The sequence below is a fragment of the Nelusetta ayraudi genome, unplaced genomic scaffold (genome assembly GCF_046127955.1).
Source record: "Nelusetta ayraudi isolate G7.1 ecotype Tasmania unplaced genomic scaffold, CSIRO-AGI_Nayr_v1 ptg000027l, whole genome shotgun sequence".
Lineage (NCBI taxonomy): Eukaryota > Metazoa > Chordata > Actinopteri > Tetraodontiformes > Monacanthidae > Nelusetta > Nelusetta ayraudi.
The window spans coordinates 5397405-5412500 of NW_027466077.1; the positions used below are offsets into that span (position 1 = coordinate 5397405).

At 48.0% G+C, this 15096-nt stretch overlaps 1 protein-coding gene across 2 annotated transcripts in view; it reads right to left on the reverse strand.

The window, feature by feature from the left end:
- Positions 1-15096, reverse strand: part of grm8a (glutamate receptor, metabotropic 8a) — a 194987-nt gene that overhangs the window by 109842 nt on the left and 70049 nt on the right. For both annotated transcript variants that reach the window (XM_076030267.1, XM_076030268.1), the window contains exon 3: positions 2782-2998. In XM_076030267.1, coding sequence (XP_075886382.1) covers positions 2782-2998 — 217 coding nt within the window. The remainder of the gene's footprint in view (positions 1-2781; positions 2999-15096) is intronic.

Genomic DNA, 15096 nt, shown 5'->3' on the forward strand with positions numbered 1-15096 from the left:
CAAGACAACATACACACACACACACACACACACACACACACACACACACACACACCTCCGACAGTCTCTGGCTCAATCCCATTTCACCTCTTGCCCCTACACCACTTAGCCCTTCCCATCCGTCTTGCACTTTCGCATTTAGCAGAAGTGGCGCCCCAGCCGCAACACACGGGGTTTGTGAGGTGTCGGGGCTTAACTGGCCCTCGGCACGGAGACTGTCCAGCGGCGCGCTCCAGAGCGTCATTGAGATGTTGCGCCTCCTGTGTCTGTCGCTACGGCGGCAAAAAGTAACAGACACAACATCTGAGGTTGAGGATATGACTGCTGTATTTGCCGACAGAATACGAGCCTTTTCTTTCCAAAAGCCATACGAAAGGAAAAACAAAAAACACAATAATAAGCAATAAGCACAACAAGAAGCACCCTCTTGTTTCCCCAGCTCCCCGGATAGCTACTTAGCAGCTAATGCTAAATTCAGCTAAAATTAATGTTGGGCTCCTGTCACTGTTACGTCTTTATTGCTAGTTTGAGGGTGACAGTCATGAGGTTTTTTCCTATAATGGCCCATAAAATGACAAAAGGATGATTATCTCATCCGCTAAATTAGCTAAATCAGGCAACTTCATTCATTCTGAAAGGGCTTCCAAACCTGTCAAGTTCGATTAAACCCATCGTGACTTGGTTCCAAACGGCCCATTAAGTGTGGGGCCTAAATGAGAAATGGGACTGGGCCTTTTCAGTTTGCGCGTCCGTGTCCCAGCCACAACTTTCATCTTTTCGGTTCCATGTTGACGCCTGCGAGGCATAAACAACTGACTGGCTGCTGTCACAGCAGGAAGACCCCCCCCCCCCCCCCCAACACACACACACACACACACTGACACACTTCAATGGAGAGCAAAAGGAGTGAACTATCTGCTGACTTCAAGAACACAAACATGCACACGTATCGCTGAGGACGGCTTTCGCCCGTGGCGCCCACACACACACACAAACACTCAGTGATCTGACAGACCTCTGTGTGCCGACTGCCACTGAGTACAAAAACCTGGGCCAATGGATCGGAGGGACGCGAGGCCCGATCTCTCTGCGGCACAAAGGAACGCGGAGGGAAAAAGGCGGCGCAAACGACGGGAGAGATCGGCAGCGACGGATCAGAGGGAGGGAAGCCGATAAAAATAGACACTGGGCCTCTCAGAACCGGGTCGCCTCCACTTGCCGTCAGTCTGGTAAATATTTGTCGGCTCTCTGGCGCGACGCAGTTTTTTTTTCTGTCTTTCCTTTTTTTCTCTCCCTCCCGTGAACGTTTGACACGAGAAAAACAGGATAACCATCAGCATTTTGATCTGTCAGCATCACTCGGAGGATTCACAGGATTCTGCGCACACTGAATTTGAGGCGGCGTCGCAAAGTGTTGGCGGAACCCGGGGCCCGCGATGCTTGCAGGGACCACAGGGACTCTGGCTTTAAAGCCGAACATCAAAGTGGGGAAGTGAGCCGTGTCTCTCTCTCTCTCTCTCTCTCTCTGCCTCTTCTTTCTCTCCCTCGCTGCACCCGCCTGATGAGCAATTACGCGAGTGAAATACACCCTTTTCGCCGCACTTCATTATCGGTGGTTGCTTATCACCTGTCCGCCGTCCATCTAAAGCCTGTCAAAGGCTGACCTTTAACTAGATTAAAGTCAACACGAGGGGGGCAACCGGTGGCGATAAAAGATGACGGGATAACAATTTTTTTTTTTTTCTTTTTTCCCCCCCGCCGCTAGTCTTTAAAAAAAGGCTTCACATCCCAGAGTTTGTTGGCAACTTCTCTAGACCAGATGGCTTTGTGGCCAAAAAGGCCAAGTCAGTTTTCAAACAAAGGTCTTGTTTGTCCTCACAAGCCAAGGGCCAGATGCGCCTTTCAATGTTGACTCCGGTAGCGCAGGAGTTCAGCAAACTACCATTCAAGTGTCAAGACCACCAACTATCCCCACTTTCGTTGCACGCCGCGTAAAGGCAAAGGTTCGAGATTTTTTTTTTTCTTTTTTTTTATTATTATTTTGCTGGGCCAAAGTGTTTTCACAAAGAACAACAACAAAGGAAGGCAACTCTGATCACAGATGACCGCTCGCATCCCCTTCCAACACTTTTTCCAGCTACTCCCATCAGGCAGGAGGTCCAAAGTCCCACTGGGCCGGAAGAGCACCCAGAAAAAAATCTTTCATTCCATCAGCAGTAATTATCTTGAACACCCTGAAATAAACACTGCGCGTTTTAACGCTCCCCCTATCAGCTGCTGTTTTTAACAGCCGCCTCGCATGCACTAGCCATGTGTGTTGTCATGGCTTTTGTTGTTGTTGTTGCTCTTCATGTCAATGTGTCTTGTGTCTTGATGGGAATTGTATGAACGTGTTTTGTGATCCTGTCAAAGAAAGATTTCTGCCACCGTTTGGGACAGTCAAGAAAGCACAGAGTCAAAATGATGTACACACACATCAGGAAAATGCCTGGAAGCTAATAGCCACGACTTTGAGCACCTCTTGTAACTTGTATCTTGCATTCCTCTCGTCATGTTTGAATGCATTTCGTATTGAAATATTTATGCCAGTTTTGTTTTGTTTTTTCCGATGTGTTCATTCATTATTTTGGCTGGCTATCAATCAGCCTATCTATCCTTCTATCATTCTAAACTCAAAAAGGTGCAACCACTGACTACAAGTGTCATCCTGAAGGGAAACTGGCATCGCAATATCACAGCTCGACGATCCAAAGGCCCCGAAATGAAGAGCTGAACACCTACCGGTTTCTCTGGAGATCTGGATGAAGGCCTCCACGCCGCTCTCGCCGTAGTTGCCCTCCGAGGCCAGCGTGGACACGTAGTTCCACTCCATGGCGGTAACGATGTCCATCATGGCCTGGGCCTGGTAGGAGTCGGGCGGCACCACGCGGGAGAAGAAGTCGTAGCGGCTGTTGTCGCTCAGCTCCGGCGCCGTGGAGGCGTAGCTGATCTGAGGGATCTGCAGGGGGAGGGAGGAGAGACCGTGAGGGATCCTGCTGGGCCTGCGATCACCGTCGGGGATTTTTGATTGGCGGTGCGTGAGGGCAAGAAAAAAGATAAATCCAGTTGTGATTTGATTTGAGTTAACGGGACTTGACGCTGAACATTTCACTCGCGTCACTCACTGGGCCGAACGAGACTCATCACTGAGCTTCAAATAAAAACCTTTCAGCCGTTTGATTAAATGGAAAATGTCTATATCAAGACGTTATCGGGTGGGGAGACGGAGGAAGCCTGGGATCCGCTCCGATCTTTGTGTTTTTGTTCGGGGAAACGAGACGGTAATGGAAAGCTAACCGACCTATGACGGTGACAAAGACCATATACCACAGACCTGTTTCTATGGTAGCTGAGTATGTGCGTGCTGTAGGTATGACTGCAGCTACAGTTGAGCCCTAAAAGCACCAACGGCACTGAGGAGTCGTTTATCCTGGTTCCGCTGTTTGACTCTTGCCACATTTGTACTGAAGTCATATTAATAAACAAAAAATAATGATAATAAGGAACTTATTGAGTCAGTCAATCCTCCCTCTGAACACTGTCAACTAGTCATGTGCGATACCCCTGGTTTTCATTTCGATCAGATACCGAGTGACCTTGTGGTATCGCAGTTTCTTTCATTCTTCTCTCTGGACCCTGAAAGAACAGGGCGAGCATCCCGAGAATCTTCACTTTATCGATCCGCACGACGCCGCCACAGTCAGCGACAACTGGGGGGACTTTGTCGGGCAGTTGTATCGAAGACACGTCAAGCAGTACTGAATCATCGCACATAGGCTTTGATGAAATGTATTAGCTGCAAAACACAACTCGAGTGCAACGCTCAGGGGCAGATCCTCAAAGAAGGGCGCGCAGCGGTAAAATGCGGCGCGTTTTGCGGCGAGATTGTGGCTGCAATCTGCGCCACAGATGCGGGCAGCCACAAAGGCTTTTGCGCTGCTGACACGCAGGCGCAAACACGCCCGCAAATGCGGCACCTGAAACAGGTGCGAATGTTGCGGTCTGGCAAGTTTGCGCCAGAGGTTGTTCGTGAGTGCGTGTGTTTGGTTTGTGTTCATGGATGCTCGTTTATATCCTCCAGCAAGGCAAGAATTGTGTGTCCCGGCAACCTGCAGCTCTTTAAAGTTTCCCGTTCTCGAAGGTCAAACAGCGAAACTCTGCGAGGATAAAGGCGCTCCTGTGAGCGCCTGGCATTACGATGCCTCCTCCGTCTTACCAAGACTGCTGCCACAATGGAGAGAAAGTCAAGACGCGTTAGTCATTATATAAGCAAGACAATCACCAACACCTGAGTACCATTACAATTGTCCATAGCCTATCTAAAAATATTGGCATATATACTGTAGTCTATGCCTATCTATATATAAGACTTGGGGAGCCATATATATATAGTTCAGGCTTTTCACAGAGGAAAGTTTCACTCAGAAGCCAGAAACACTTTGACAGACAGAAGCTGCGCCTGGTTCTGGTTCTGGTTCTGGCTGGCGGTGTTTGCGTCTGTCAAACTCTTTCTGGATCTGCCGCTGTTTGAATGAGGCATATTTGCATAGAAGGGGGCGTGTCCTTTTGCGCGTAATGACTCATTTAAATACATTCAAAGGAGTCTGGCGCAGCCCCGCCGCTACCTGCGCCTCGGCGCATTTTCCCGCCCATTTTCACCTTTGCGTCCCCTCTGTGGATCGGAATCAGCGTTTTTGGCGCCGTTCACACGGATTTTCTGCCGCAAAAGCCGGGCAAGCGCTTTGTGGATCTGGCCCTTCGTGCTTTCCGCTGCGGCACGGTGACGATCCCAGCACTCGCGAATTAGCGTCAAACGGTACCGCCACTCCAAAGCGTTTATCTCGCAGTTTTCCTTCACACCATCCCTTCAGCCTCGCAACAACGGATAAATAACCTGCTAAGAGCACATCCGTTCCTCGCCTTTATTTATTTCTTTTTTTTTTCTTTTTTTTTTGCGTCTCTCACGGAGAGAAGTTTACAAACACCCCCGACGGCTCCTCTCTGATTAATAATTCCCTGAGATGCAAAATAAAAATCATCCCAAAATACTTTCATCCTGCGGCAGGCGGAGGGGAGCAGAAAGAGCATCAAGAACAACGACGCGAGGATCAAACCAAGGACGGACGGAGCAAAAGAAGGACGCTGACGGACGGCCTGACAGAATGACAAGACACACACACAAAGTACACACGGCCGAAAGCTGCTGATGTGGAGCACACAGGTGGGAGGTGTTAGATTGCTGACAAGGAGATTGATTTAATCCCGGCATAGGAGGGCAACCGAGGGAAGACCCAGTAGAACGCACGTGTGCGCGCGCACGCACACACACACACACACACACACACACACGCCGCAAGTTATGGACACAAGTCTTATTGGCATTCATTGGATGTAAGAGGCAAGTGACAACCTAAACCCAAACACACGGCTCATCAGTTGTTGTCTGTCTCTTACACACACACGCACACACACACACACACAGAATAAATGTCGACGAGTGCTGAATGAGGCAAAATCTGCTGTGTGTGTGCGTGTGTGTATGTGCCTGTGTGTGTGTGTGTGTGTGCCAGAAATCCTTTTTCGAGCCATCTATCACTTTATTTCCACTGAGCGTCATTCTCAAGTCGCTGCCACCCGCCATCCACACCTGTCGCTGCCGTTTTAAAAGGTCAAGGATCCGAGCCAGATCTTTTGGAATTGTTCTTCTTCTGTCTTTTTTTTTTTTTTTTTAGCCATTGCACAAACGTAAGCGAAAAGTAGGACCTTTTTTTTAAAAGGTTGGTTGTTTTTTAAGATTAGCGGATGTCATGTCATTTGAAAGCTGCCAGATGGGTTTATTCGCAAGCACTAAACGCTAACAAGGCAGAAGGTTGGATTCTCTACACAGAGAACTGGGTGTTGAGCTAGCTCCTCTGACCAATGCTAACCTGCTAACTGACGCCAGGCCAGATTGCAGTCCCCTGCGGCGCTGAGATCGCCTGTTGTTAATCACCTACTATCTTCGCCTCTGCTGAGGCACAGAAAGGAAATTGAAACGAGCACTTTTGATGGGAAATCTTATTGTTTGCGCCTTTTTTTTTTTTTTACATTTAAATTAAAGAAAATATTCCCGATGCTAAAAGCAGTTGTTTGGCTTAACTATGGCAACATAAAAACGGGTGACTATGAAATATGCAGTTTAAAACACAGTATATAAACTGAAACTACTTAGCTCCACATCAAGCGATCAGAAAGCGAATTCTCTTTAGCGCTCAGACAGCAGTGATGCATATGAACGACAATTTTAATTTTGGCTCATTTTTCAAAAACTTCAACATATGATTCAAAGCCGTCCCTCTCTCTTTTGTTGGCCAGTTTCCCTCACTCGATAACAATCCCCTTTGTCTCTGTGAACTCTCGCATACTCCTCTCACTCGGGGGACGCGCCAGCACTTTCACCGGCCCTCTCTGAGGGGAGACAACACAATGGGGGAGTTTTGTGAGGGAAAAAAAAGCAAAACATCAACGCGACATGAATGCATAATTTATAGAGGACGAGGACAAACAAATGAAATGAAAGCAGCGACAATGTGGCAGAGGAGGGGGGGGAATCAAGAAACAATCGGCGGGACAACACTCGTCTCTGTTTGCGGTTATGTAAATCTGCGCGTTTGTGCGGCTCCTCTGTGTCACTTGTCCCCGCTCGCTCTCCGCTCGTGTCTGAATGGGGGGCGGGGGTGGGGGGGGAATATCCATTTCAAAGCAGAAGCGGGGAGAATGAGTGTGCAGCTGCAGAAATATGAGACATCAGTATCCGCGACTAACCCAACCTGTGACCCTCCCGAGGCCAAACCTGCCACTTTCATCTCTTGGGTCATTTGGCTCTTTGGATTGGGAAGTCGGCAAACGCAAAAGGCCCCCGCCTCATCCAACGGAGGGGAAAGCGGCGAGCAGAGGCAGAGATGCTGTGGTGGAGCCAATGACAAGGCTCCGTGGTGGCTCTGCTACGTGGTGGTCAATTAGGGACATGATTGGACAAAATGCAGCTCTGTGGTGCACAACTGGTGGCCTTACATCTTCCCCACTACAGCAACTCAAGCCATGTCTTTGTTTGATTAATGTATAGTAATTGTGTTGTTTTTTACGTAAATAAGTAAATATGTACATTTATTTCTGACTTCTGATTGGCTGTTTCAAATTGAGGCTTCTGATTGGCTAGAATAAATTGAGGCATATGAGTGGCTGTTTCAAGTCAAGGCTTCCTATTGACTGTTACTAGCAGACATCAGACAGGAGACATGGCACCGCTGCAAGTCCTGCCTGCAACATACACAGAAATGGTTCCCATTGCCATTATTGAAACGGGGCGTGGTGTGAACCCAAATGCAGCACAAACAGCGTAGTAGAGATTGCAATGAGGGGGAAGGTGTTGGATCAGGAGCAGGCCCGAACCAACAAGGGCCAGGGAACAGGCAGACAGACACCAGAGACGCAGAGGCTGTAGACGTGGTCGGGGGCAGAAGGCTGGTCGGGTTGCTGGGAGGCAGGACGTCAGGGAAAAACGGGGTCGGAACCGAGAAGGCAGGAGGCGGATTACCAAGAGCGGAAGCGGGCAGGTCAGAACACCAGGGAAATCCAAGCTGGATCGGGTCAGGGACAGGCTCGGTCGACAACGGGTGATCAGGCAGAGAACCGCTGGAAGGTCTTGCATGGGGACAAAGAACAATCTGGCAAAGAATGGGTGTGGAGCAGGAGCAAAGATACTGAGCTGATTGCAGATGAAGAGCAGCTGTGAGCACAGGTGAGTGGAGTGGCTGATGAGGTGGGCGTGGCTGGCATGCTGAGTGGAAAAGTACTGTGACAATTATGAATGTCCTCCAGTAATCAAACAAAAACTCACATGTTTATACATCTTGCTATACAGCTCCAGACTGGTGAGACATGTGTCTCCTCAACTCACTCAAACCTGAAACAAATAAGTTTGAAGGAAATAAAAAAATATTTTGTCCTTCTTTAAACTCGCATTTCATCATGAGTTCGACCATTTTCAAGTTGGATTTTTATTTAATTTTTTTAATCTATAGAGTAATTACGTGAAATTGCCATGGGGACGCGCTGCCGGGAAAACATTTACGAGGTGAATCCGGATTATATTTTCTCATGCATGTTTTTGCCATTCAGCGCAAGTCATCGCTAAGAGATGTCAATGCTGTTATGTGTACTCATTTTTTATGTAGGTTTTTGAAGGCATTTTTTCTCATGGACAAAAACGAGAGACCTTTATGTGTAAAAGTCAATACAAAATCAGTAGGACAGTGATAAATGTGTCTGAAAACAAATATATCATGCTAAATCAAAGTCAACCAGGTAGAACTGAAGATAACCCACATCCCTTCAAAACCATAACAGCGTGCACAAATCTGCTTTCCCCGGCGTGTAAACCATAAACGCACAGCGGTCGCACGGCCGAATCTCGGCTGATTTTCTTCTGTAATGCCGTCCAGGGAGTGAACCATTTATCTCAGTGGTCTCTGGAGGGGAGGAGCGAAACCAATACTCAGCCGTTTCCTGGAACTCGTGCCACCTATAGATTAGCAGGTCCGTCCAGTCCATCCCTTAATGACTTTGGCGATAGTCGAAAACAGTTTCATCTTGCGCGATGGATCCGAAGAAAACTCTCAGCTGGATATGGACCCAAACAGAACTAATGATCCAGTGCATGGACTTCTTTCTCTTTTTGTGCATTTTTTTTTTTTGCCAAACCGTCTCTTTCCACTTTGGGGTTGGGAGAATTAAATGTAACTTCCTTCTTCCATTCATGAAATCCTTTAATATATATATATATATATTTTTTTTTTTAATTTATGGTGTAATTATCTGAAAATGAAGACGTAACAAAAATAAGATAAGAATAAATAAACAGAATAATAAACGCATCACAACGCATTGAAATTAACAGCATTTGTGAGAAGCAGCAGCAGGCAAACACACACGACCTGATGGTGTGTGTGTGTGTGTGTGTGTGTGTGTGTGTGTGTGTGTGTGTGTGTGTGTGTGTGTGTGTGTGTGTGTGTGTGTGTCTGTGTTGGTAATGGAGTTGTCTGGGGCTGAGGTGTGAGCACCGTGTTGATTGATGGCAGTGGTCTGGAGCTAATTAAGCCCATTGCGTTACACACACCCGTGCGTTCATTCACACACACGCGCACGCACACATTATCAGTTACAATGATGGTGTAAGCTGTAAGTAAGACACAGTGGCTGATCAGGATCAATGACGGTGATTAAATTAATTAAACGCCCAGGAGTTCGGATTCCACGTGATGAACGGGCGGCAAAAAAAAAGCCGCTGACATTGGAAGAATTGCTGTAAACAAAGCGCGAAACGACTCGCGCGCCGGAATCTGTCGCAACCCACCGGGCCCTGAAAGTACAGACCGTGAACTGATGTAAAGCGATATCAGAAGCGCTAAAATGCAGACGTGGTACTTTTTTTCTTTTTTCGGCCACAAGGGAGCCGAGTGTTGCGAGTCGGTCCGGAGGGATTGTTTACGTGCTCCAGATTCTGGCCTGGAACAGCCAGCCGTGGTCTGTGTCTAATGAGGAGGGGACGAGCTTGGGCCTCGGCGACTTCATTTACGAGCGAGTGGGCGGTGGCAGGGTGGTGTTGGCGTTGGCGTTTCAGTGTCACGCACTTTCATCAGACTCCGTTTACGTCCCGGGATCGATCTGGCTGCTCCTCGGCCTATTTTTGCACCTCAAAATGAAAAGATTTGCCGTCCGTTAGCATTATTAGCCATGACTCGAATCATGAATGAATTGCCTTTTTTTGGCCGAGGTACATTCATCTCTGCTGTTAGACGGCCACGGCGCAACCCTTTTTCCACGACCAGGTCGCAACTAAACCACACTTTTTCATACAGTTTTCCCCTGAAACTCAAACACATTTTCCAAAGCATTGTGTGAAAACTCACTGGAGGATCTGAGGGACGCAGAAACAAAGGAGGGGAGAAACAATCGTCTCATTCCATCGGAGGCGATTGTCTCGGTTCCAGCCCCGCTTCCCTAATTGCTGCCGAACAACATCGACGTTCCGGTTGCCGCCTCAGCGTTGCTCCGTGTGAGGTACCCCCCACTCCTCCCCCCATCAATCCGGAAGAGAAAAGGAACCCGTAATTTATGTGTTGACGAGCCAGCAAAAACAGGTAGACAAGATGAAAGAAAGACGACGGCGGGGGAGTGGGGGGGCAGGAGCCCAGACGGAAGCCGAGGAAGCGAGCGAAGCAGGGGACGGGGGGGGGGGTAACACAAACATTTAACAGCAGCAAAGAGACGGTGACAAACAGCGAGAGGGGTAGATAAGAGGGGGAATAATCAGAGAGAGTGTTTATCAGAAGAGGAGTAAGCAGAGAAGTAGGAATGATGAGAAGAAGACAAAGGAGGAGCGATGAAGGAAGAGCGAGATCACTAATGAGGAACAACAAACGGGACAGTGGCGGGAGGTTGGGGGGGTGGGGAGGACACAGACTTCACATAAAGGAAAGACACAACAAGAGGGAGAGAGTTGGAAAAGCCAAGAAGTGCGGAAAACAGAGAGACGACACCGATCGAAGACGGGAAAAACATAAAAGGGAATGGGAAAACGACGTGCGTGCCGAATGCAAATGAGCTCAAGTGACTCAGACCATCGGCGAGGGAGACACACACATGCATGCACGCACGCACGCACGCACGCACGCACGCACGCACGCACGCACTCACACACACACACACATACACACACACACACACACACACACAGACACAGACACAGACACAGACACAGATTACAAGTGGGTCCAAGTGTTTAAAAAATGCAGACAGAGTTCCGATATGCCCACACTTCTAATACTTTATATATTTCACTTCATTTTTGATGCTCTTATGAAAGAACCAACAACCAGACGAGACAGAGCTGCGTCGGCGCTCGCGGCTTTTGCGGCATGTAGGATGTGTCTGGAGGCTCGACGTCGACACACCCAACAGGCAATTATTTCTCCAAAAACTGTTGTCTGCGCCTGGTAACTCCTCGCCCCCATTTGGAACACCATATGGAATAATGATTATTAAATACGTTCTTGTCTGGCACTTCAATCCCTGTGGCTGGCTGCTACTGATAATCCAGTAGCTAGCTACCTGCCCAGCTAGCAGTTAATGATCCAGTGAGTGCAGAGTCAATCAAAACCCTTTTACAGCTGTGGCGGTTACTTTTCGTACGTGAAGGTGCTTCTTCGTACGTGAAAAGGGTTTGTGAAAGCGGCAAGGAGCGATCACTTCTTATTCTCTGACTTACCACCTCTTTAAACGGAAAGGCAGCTGGCCAGTGATGGAATCCAGTGAAATTTTAGGACCAAATCAAAAACGTTGGCAGGACGGATGAGGGAAATGTCCAATTTCAAAACACAGCTGTCCTGTTATCATGCAGCCTTTAGCAAACAGGCTTGTTAGCGTCCCTTTTGACTTGACCCAACTACAACTACACATCCATCTCCAAATAATGGTGCTAACATTCAGTGACCATCAAGAACATGCCAATTAAGCTAACAACAACCGCTCACATTCATATTCACAGAGTAGCGCGCTAACGTCAGCAGATTAGCAGTCGATAGGAGTGCGAAGGTGAGGCGAGGTACGCAGTTGTGGAATCCTGCGGGCGCTTCATGCTGTAATTTCAACTAAATAATAGAGAACAGCAGCAGCACTCAGGAGCGGACCAGACATGGCTTCACGCAGCTACACCACCGGCCAAAAGGAGCTCAATACTGATGAATATATTAATATTTGGGGGTTATTTCTCGGGCACATCCATGCAGAGGGTCAGGGAAGCAAAAACTGATTTATCCTGCGTGCACAGAGGTGTATTTCACTGTTGTGTCAGAGCACAGAGGAATAGCACGTGCACCTATTAATAATTCAGAGAATGGACGAGGTGAACAGGGTGAAGCCTACAGCTTTATACCACTCCAAATCTATATTTGCATCTGAAAACCAAATACATGCATTTACAACATGTACATACAGTATACAGACTGGATGGCGTGCTAAACCTTTCTTCAAAGGAGACATTAACAATGGAGAATCGCAATTCTTCACCAAAGCCATGAATAAATAAAATGGCTTTAATGCGGCAGTGGAAGCAAACCAGGGGACACAAACATGGGAATAAACAGGAAACCTCTTCATTTCACCCCAGCAGGTATTAAATGCCGCCACCGCCGCTGCCTCAGCAAGTTCAAATTTCAAGAGGACCCTCGTTATAAAGGCCCGCGTCTGGGTCACAAAAGACTCCCGATTCCTGCCGCAGAGCGCAGAGGTAGTTTTCGGCTGGCTCGAAAATCTCCCCCACGTGAAATCAGAGCCGGCAGTGCATGGGAATAAAACTTGCAAGTGCGCCGAGTGTTACGCCGATTCAGACGTCTCTCGGATATGATTCCCCCCCCACCCCACCCCACCCCCCCGTGCGGTAATTAGGGGACGGGTTGAGGTGCGCTAGGCAGTGTTACGTGTTTCAAGGTGTATTTTTCAAACTCGCATGTGGCCTTGTTGGCTTTAAATACACACGCACACACACACACACACACACACACATAGACATACAGAGAGGAAACTGCACTGCAAACACAAGCTGCTGGAGCAGGACATAATGAAATCACAGCGAGGCTGAGTTTTTGGGGTTTTTTTTAAACAGGTACTCCCCGCTATCGGGCTCATTAGGCCCCGTTACACTTGCAAATGAGCCTCGTGCATCATGTGCGGATGTGCAGGTGGGACGATTGAAAAGAAAAATAGCCAGATAGTGATTAGGCCATTTCCTAAAAGTTTCAGTGTGTAAAATTTTGCCATCGAGTGGTAAGATTTTAGATTGCAGCGCTCTTGCACTCTCCTCCCTCTCCCAAGCTTGCCAGTGAGCTATGGTGGCCCATGCACACAAACCTGGATACCTTGTCCACCTACTTTTCCATAGGTTTATTTGAGCGAGCGTTCATTCCTAAAAAACGAAATGCGCTGTCAGATGGGCTGGATTGTCCACACCGGGCTTCCTTAGTAATATGGCGGCGCAAGATGGCAGCTACTGTATATTCTTAAGATAGAAATAAGAACCATTCCAAGGTAGGAAATTCTACTGTGAGTATCCACTTTAAATAATATAATATAATGTAAAGCAGCCAACGGCAGCGAGCCAGAGGTAGGTGGGAGCAGTGAGGACAAAATGCAGTGGGTAGAAAAGGTGAACATCTGTATTCCGGCGACGGGCTCGAGTTAGCGCAGTAGGTGTTTGTGTGCGAGGATGTTTTCTGTTCAAGACGCTCAGAGGATGACGGGTTTCCCTCAGGGGTACTGGGGGTTGGGGGGGACGGGGGGGGGGGGGCGCAAGACGTTATCAATGCGAGCCCACACATGGCTCAAGTGGAGCGCGGCCGCCGTCGTGACTGCCAAGAGCATTTGAGTGCCTTTGTGCGTGTGTGTGTGTGTGTGTGTGTGTGTGTGTGTGTGTGTGTGTGTTCTTGGGCAGCGTGGGAGCCGGGACTCCTGGGCACTCTTCGAACAAGGACTGTGAGCGTGCATGTGTGTGTGTGTGTGTGTGTTGGGCGTTTTTGATTTATTTCTCGACATGAGCTCGTTGACCCTGCGCAAGAGACTCATCACAGGCTCAGTGGGGCGGACCACTTCGGGTGGTTCATGTTCTGCATATTGGACTGTGTATCAGCGTCGGGCAGTGTGTGTGTGTGTGTGTGTGTGTGTGTGTGTGTGTGTGTGTGTGTGTGTGTGTGTGTGTGTGTGTGTGTGTGTGTGTGTTCGCCGCGGCCTCATGTCTAACTGCGGCATCAGGTAATTGGATCCACACTGTGCACTTAAAGATGACCTGCGAGTTGGATTCTTCACCGACTTTACGCACGGGTGGCAAAAAGCACTCTCATTCGGTGCTTCAGTAAAACTTTGGATATTTGTATAGAACAAAAAATGCTCCGGCACAAGTTAGTAAGTTAGTCAAGTTAATGAATCAAGACAATCCACTCCAGCCATATTGGATGTGGTGTGGTACGTTTGAGTGAGAGAAACTACATGTGAAGCTTTTCAAGAGTTTATCAACGACAACGTCTCCGGAGTCGCCTCCGCGTCGGGTGAATTTCATCCTGATGTGATTTCATCTGAACTGTGACATTGGTGCGATTCTAATAAATGTTTCATGGACTTTTTTATTCATTTATTTATTTTTTGGTGTTTCCCTTGCAGCAGGCGGTGGAACGTTAACGTTGATGAGGCGTTTTGTTAATTTAAACTTTAGCGCGACAAACAGGAGAAACTTTAATTCTCTTTCATTTCTGAGGGACATCAGATATCACGCAAGGTTTTTTTTGAGAAGTGCGATGCAATTTGCTTTTCAAAATTCTGTTTTTTTCACCGCCTGGCAGATTATTAACATTTAGAGTGAAATTTCCCCCCGACAGAGGTCTCGCTGAGCGGGGAGCCCCGGAAACTGCAGGTAACTCTTCCACTATTTGTTTTATTCATCCAAATGCTTGGTTTTCTTTTTTCAAACTATAGTTTCTAAAAAAAAAAAAAAAAAAGGGGGGTGGGGGGGTTATTTTGCCGCTGATTAAAGTGATGCCGACTCTAAAACTCAAACAGCTTGTTGCTGCGGCGGCAGCTCCCTCTGCCTCCACCGGGGCTGTAAAAGGCACAAATGCTCTCTGACATTTCGACAATTGTTTCGGGAGGTTAGAACAACAACGGCGCGGCAGATGGCGAGACATTACCCTCATCCGGCGGCGGCGGCGGCGGAGCGGGCGAGCGAGAGCGGCTGAGTCACCAGCAGGTGAACGGAGTCGGGTGGAAAGTGACCAGTTTAAACAGGAGCTGCGATGTTATGTAACACAGAGGCCGTTCAGGCAGAGTGGAAAAGACAGAAAAAAAGGAAGGAAACTGAGAGAAATATGAGCATCAGTTGAGTTCAAGCCGAGAGTGAAGTGGAGATCTTGGCTACGATACAATTGGTTGTAAACTCGAAGGTGTTTTGGTTGTTAGCTAATCAGTCTCTTA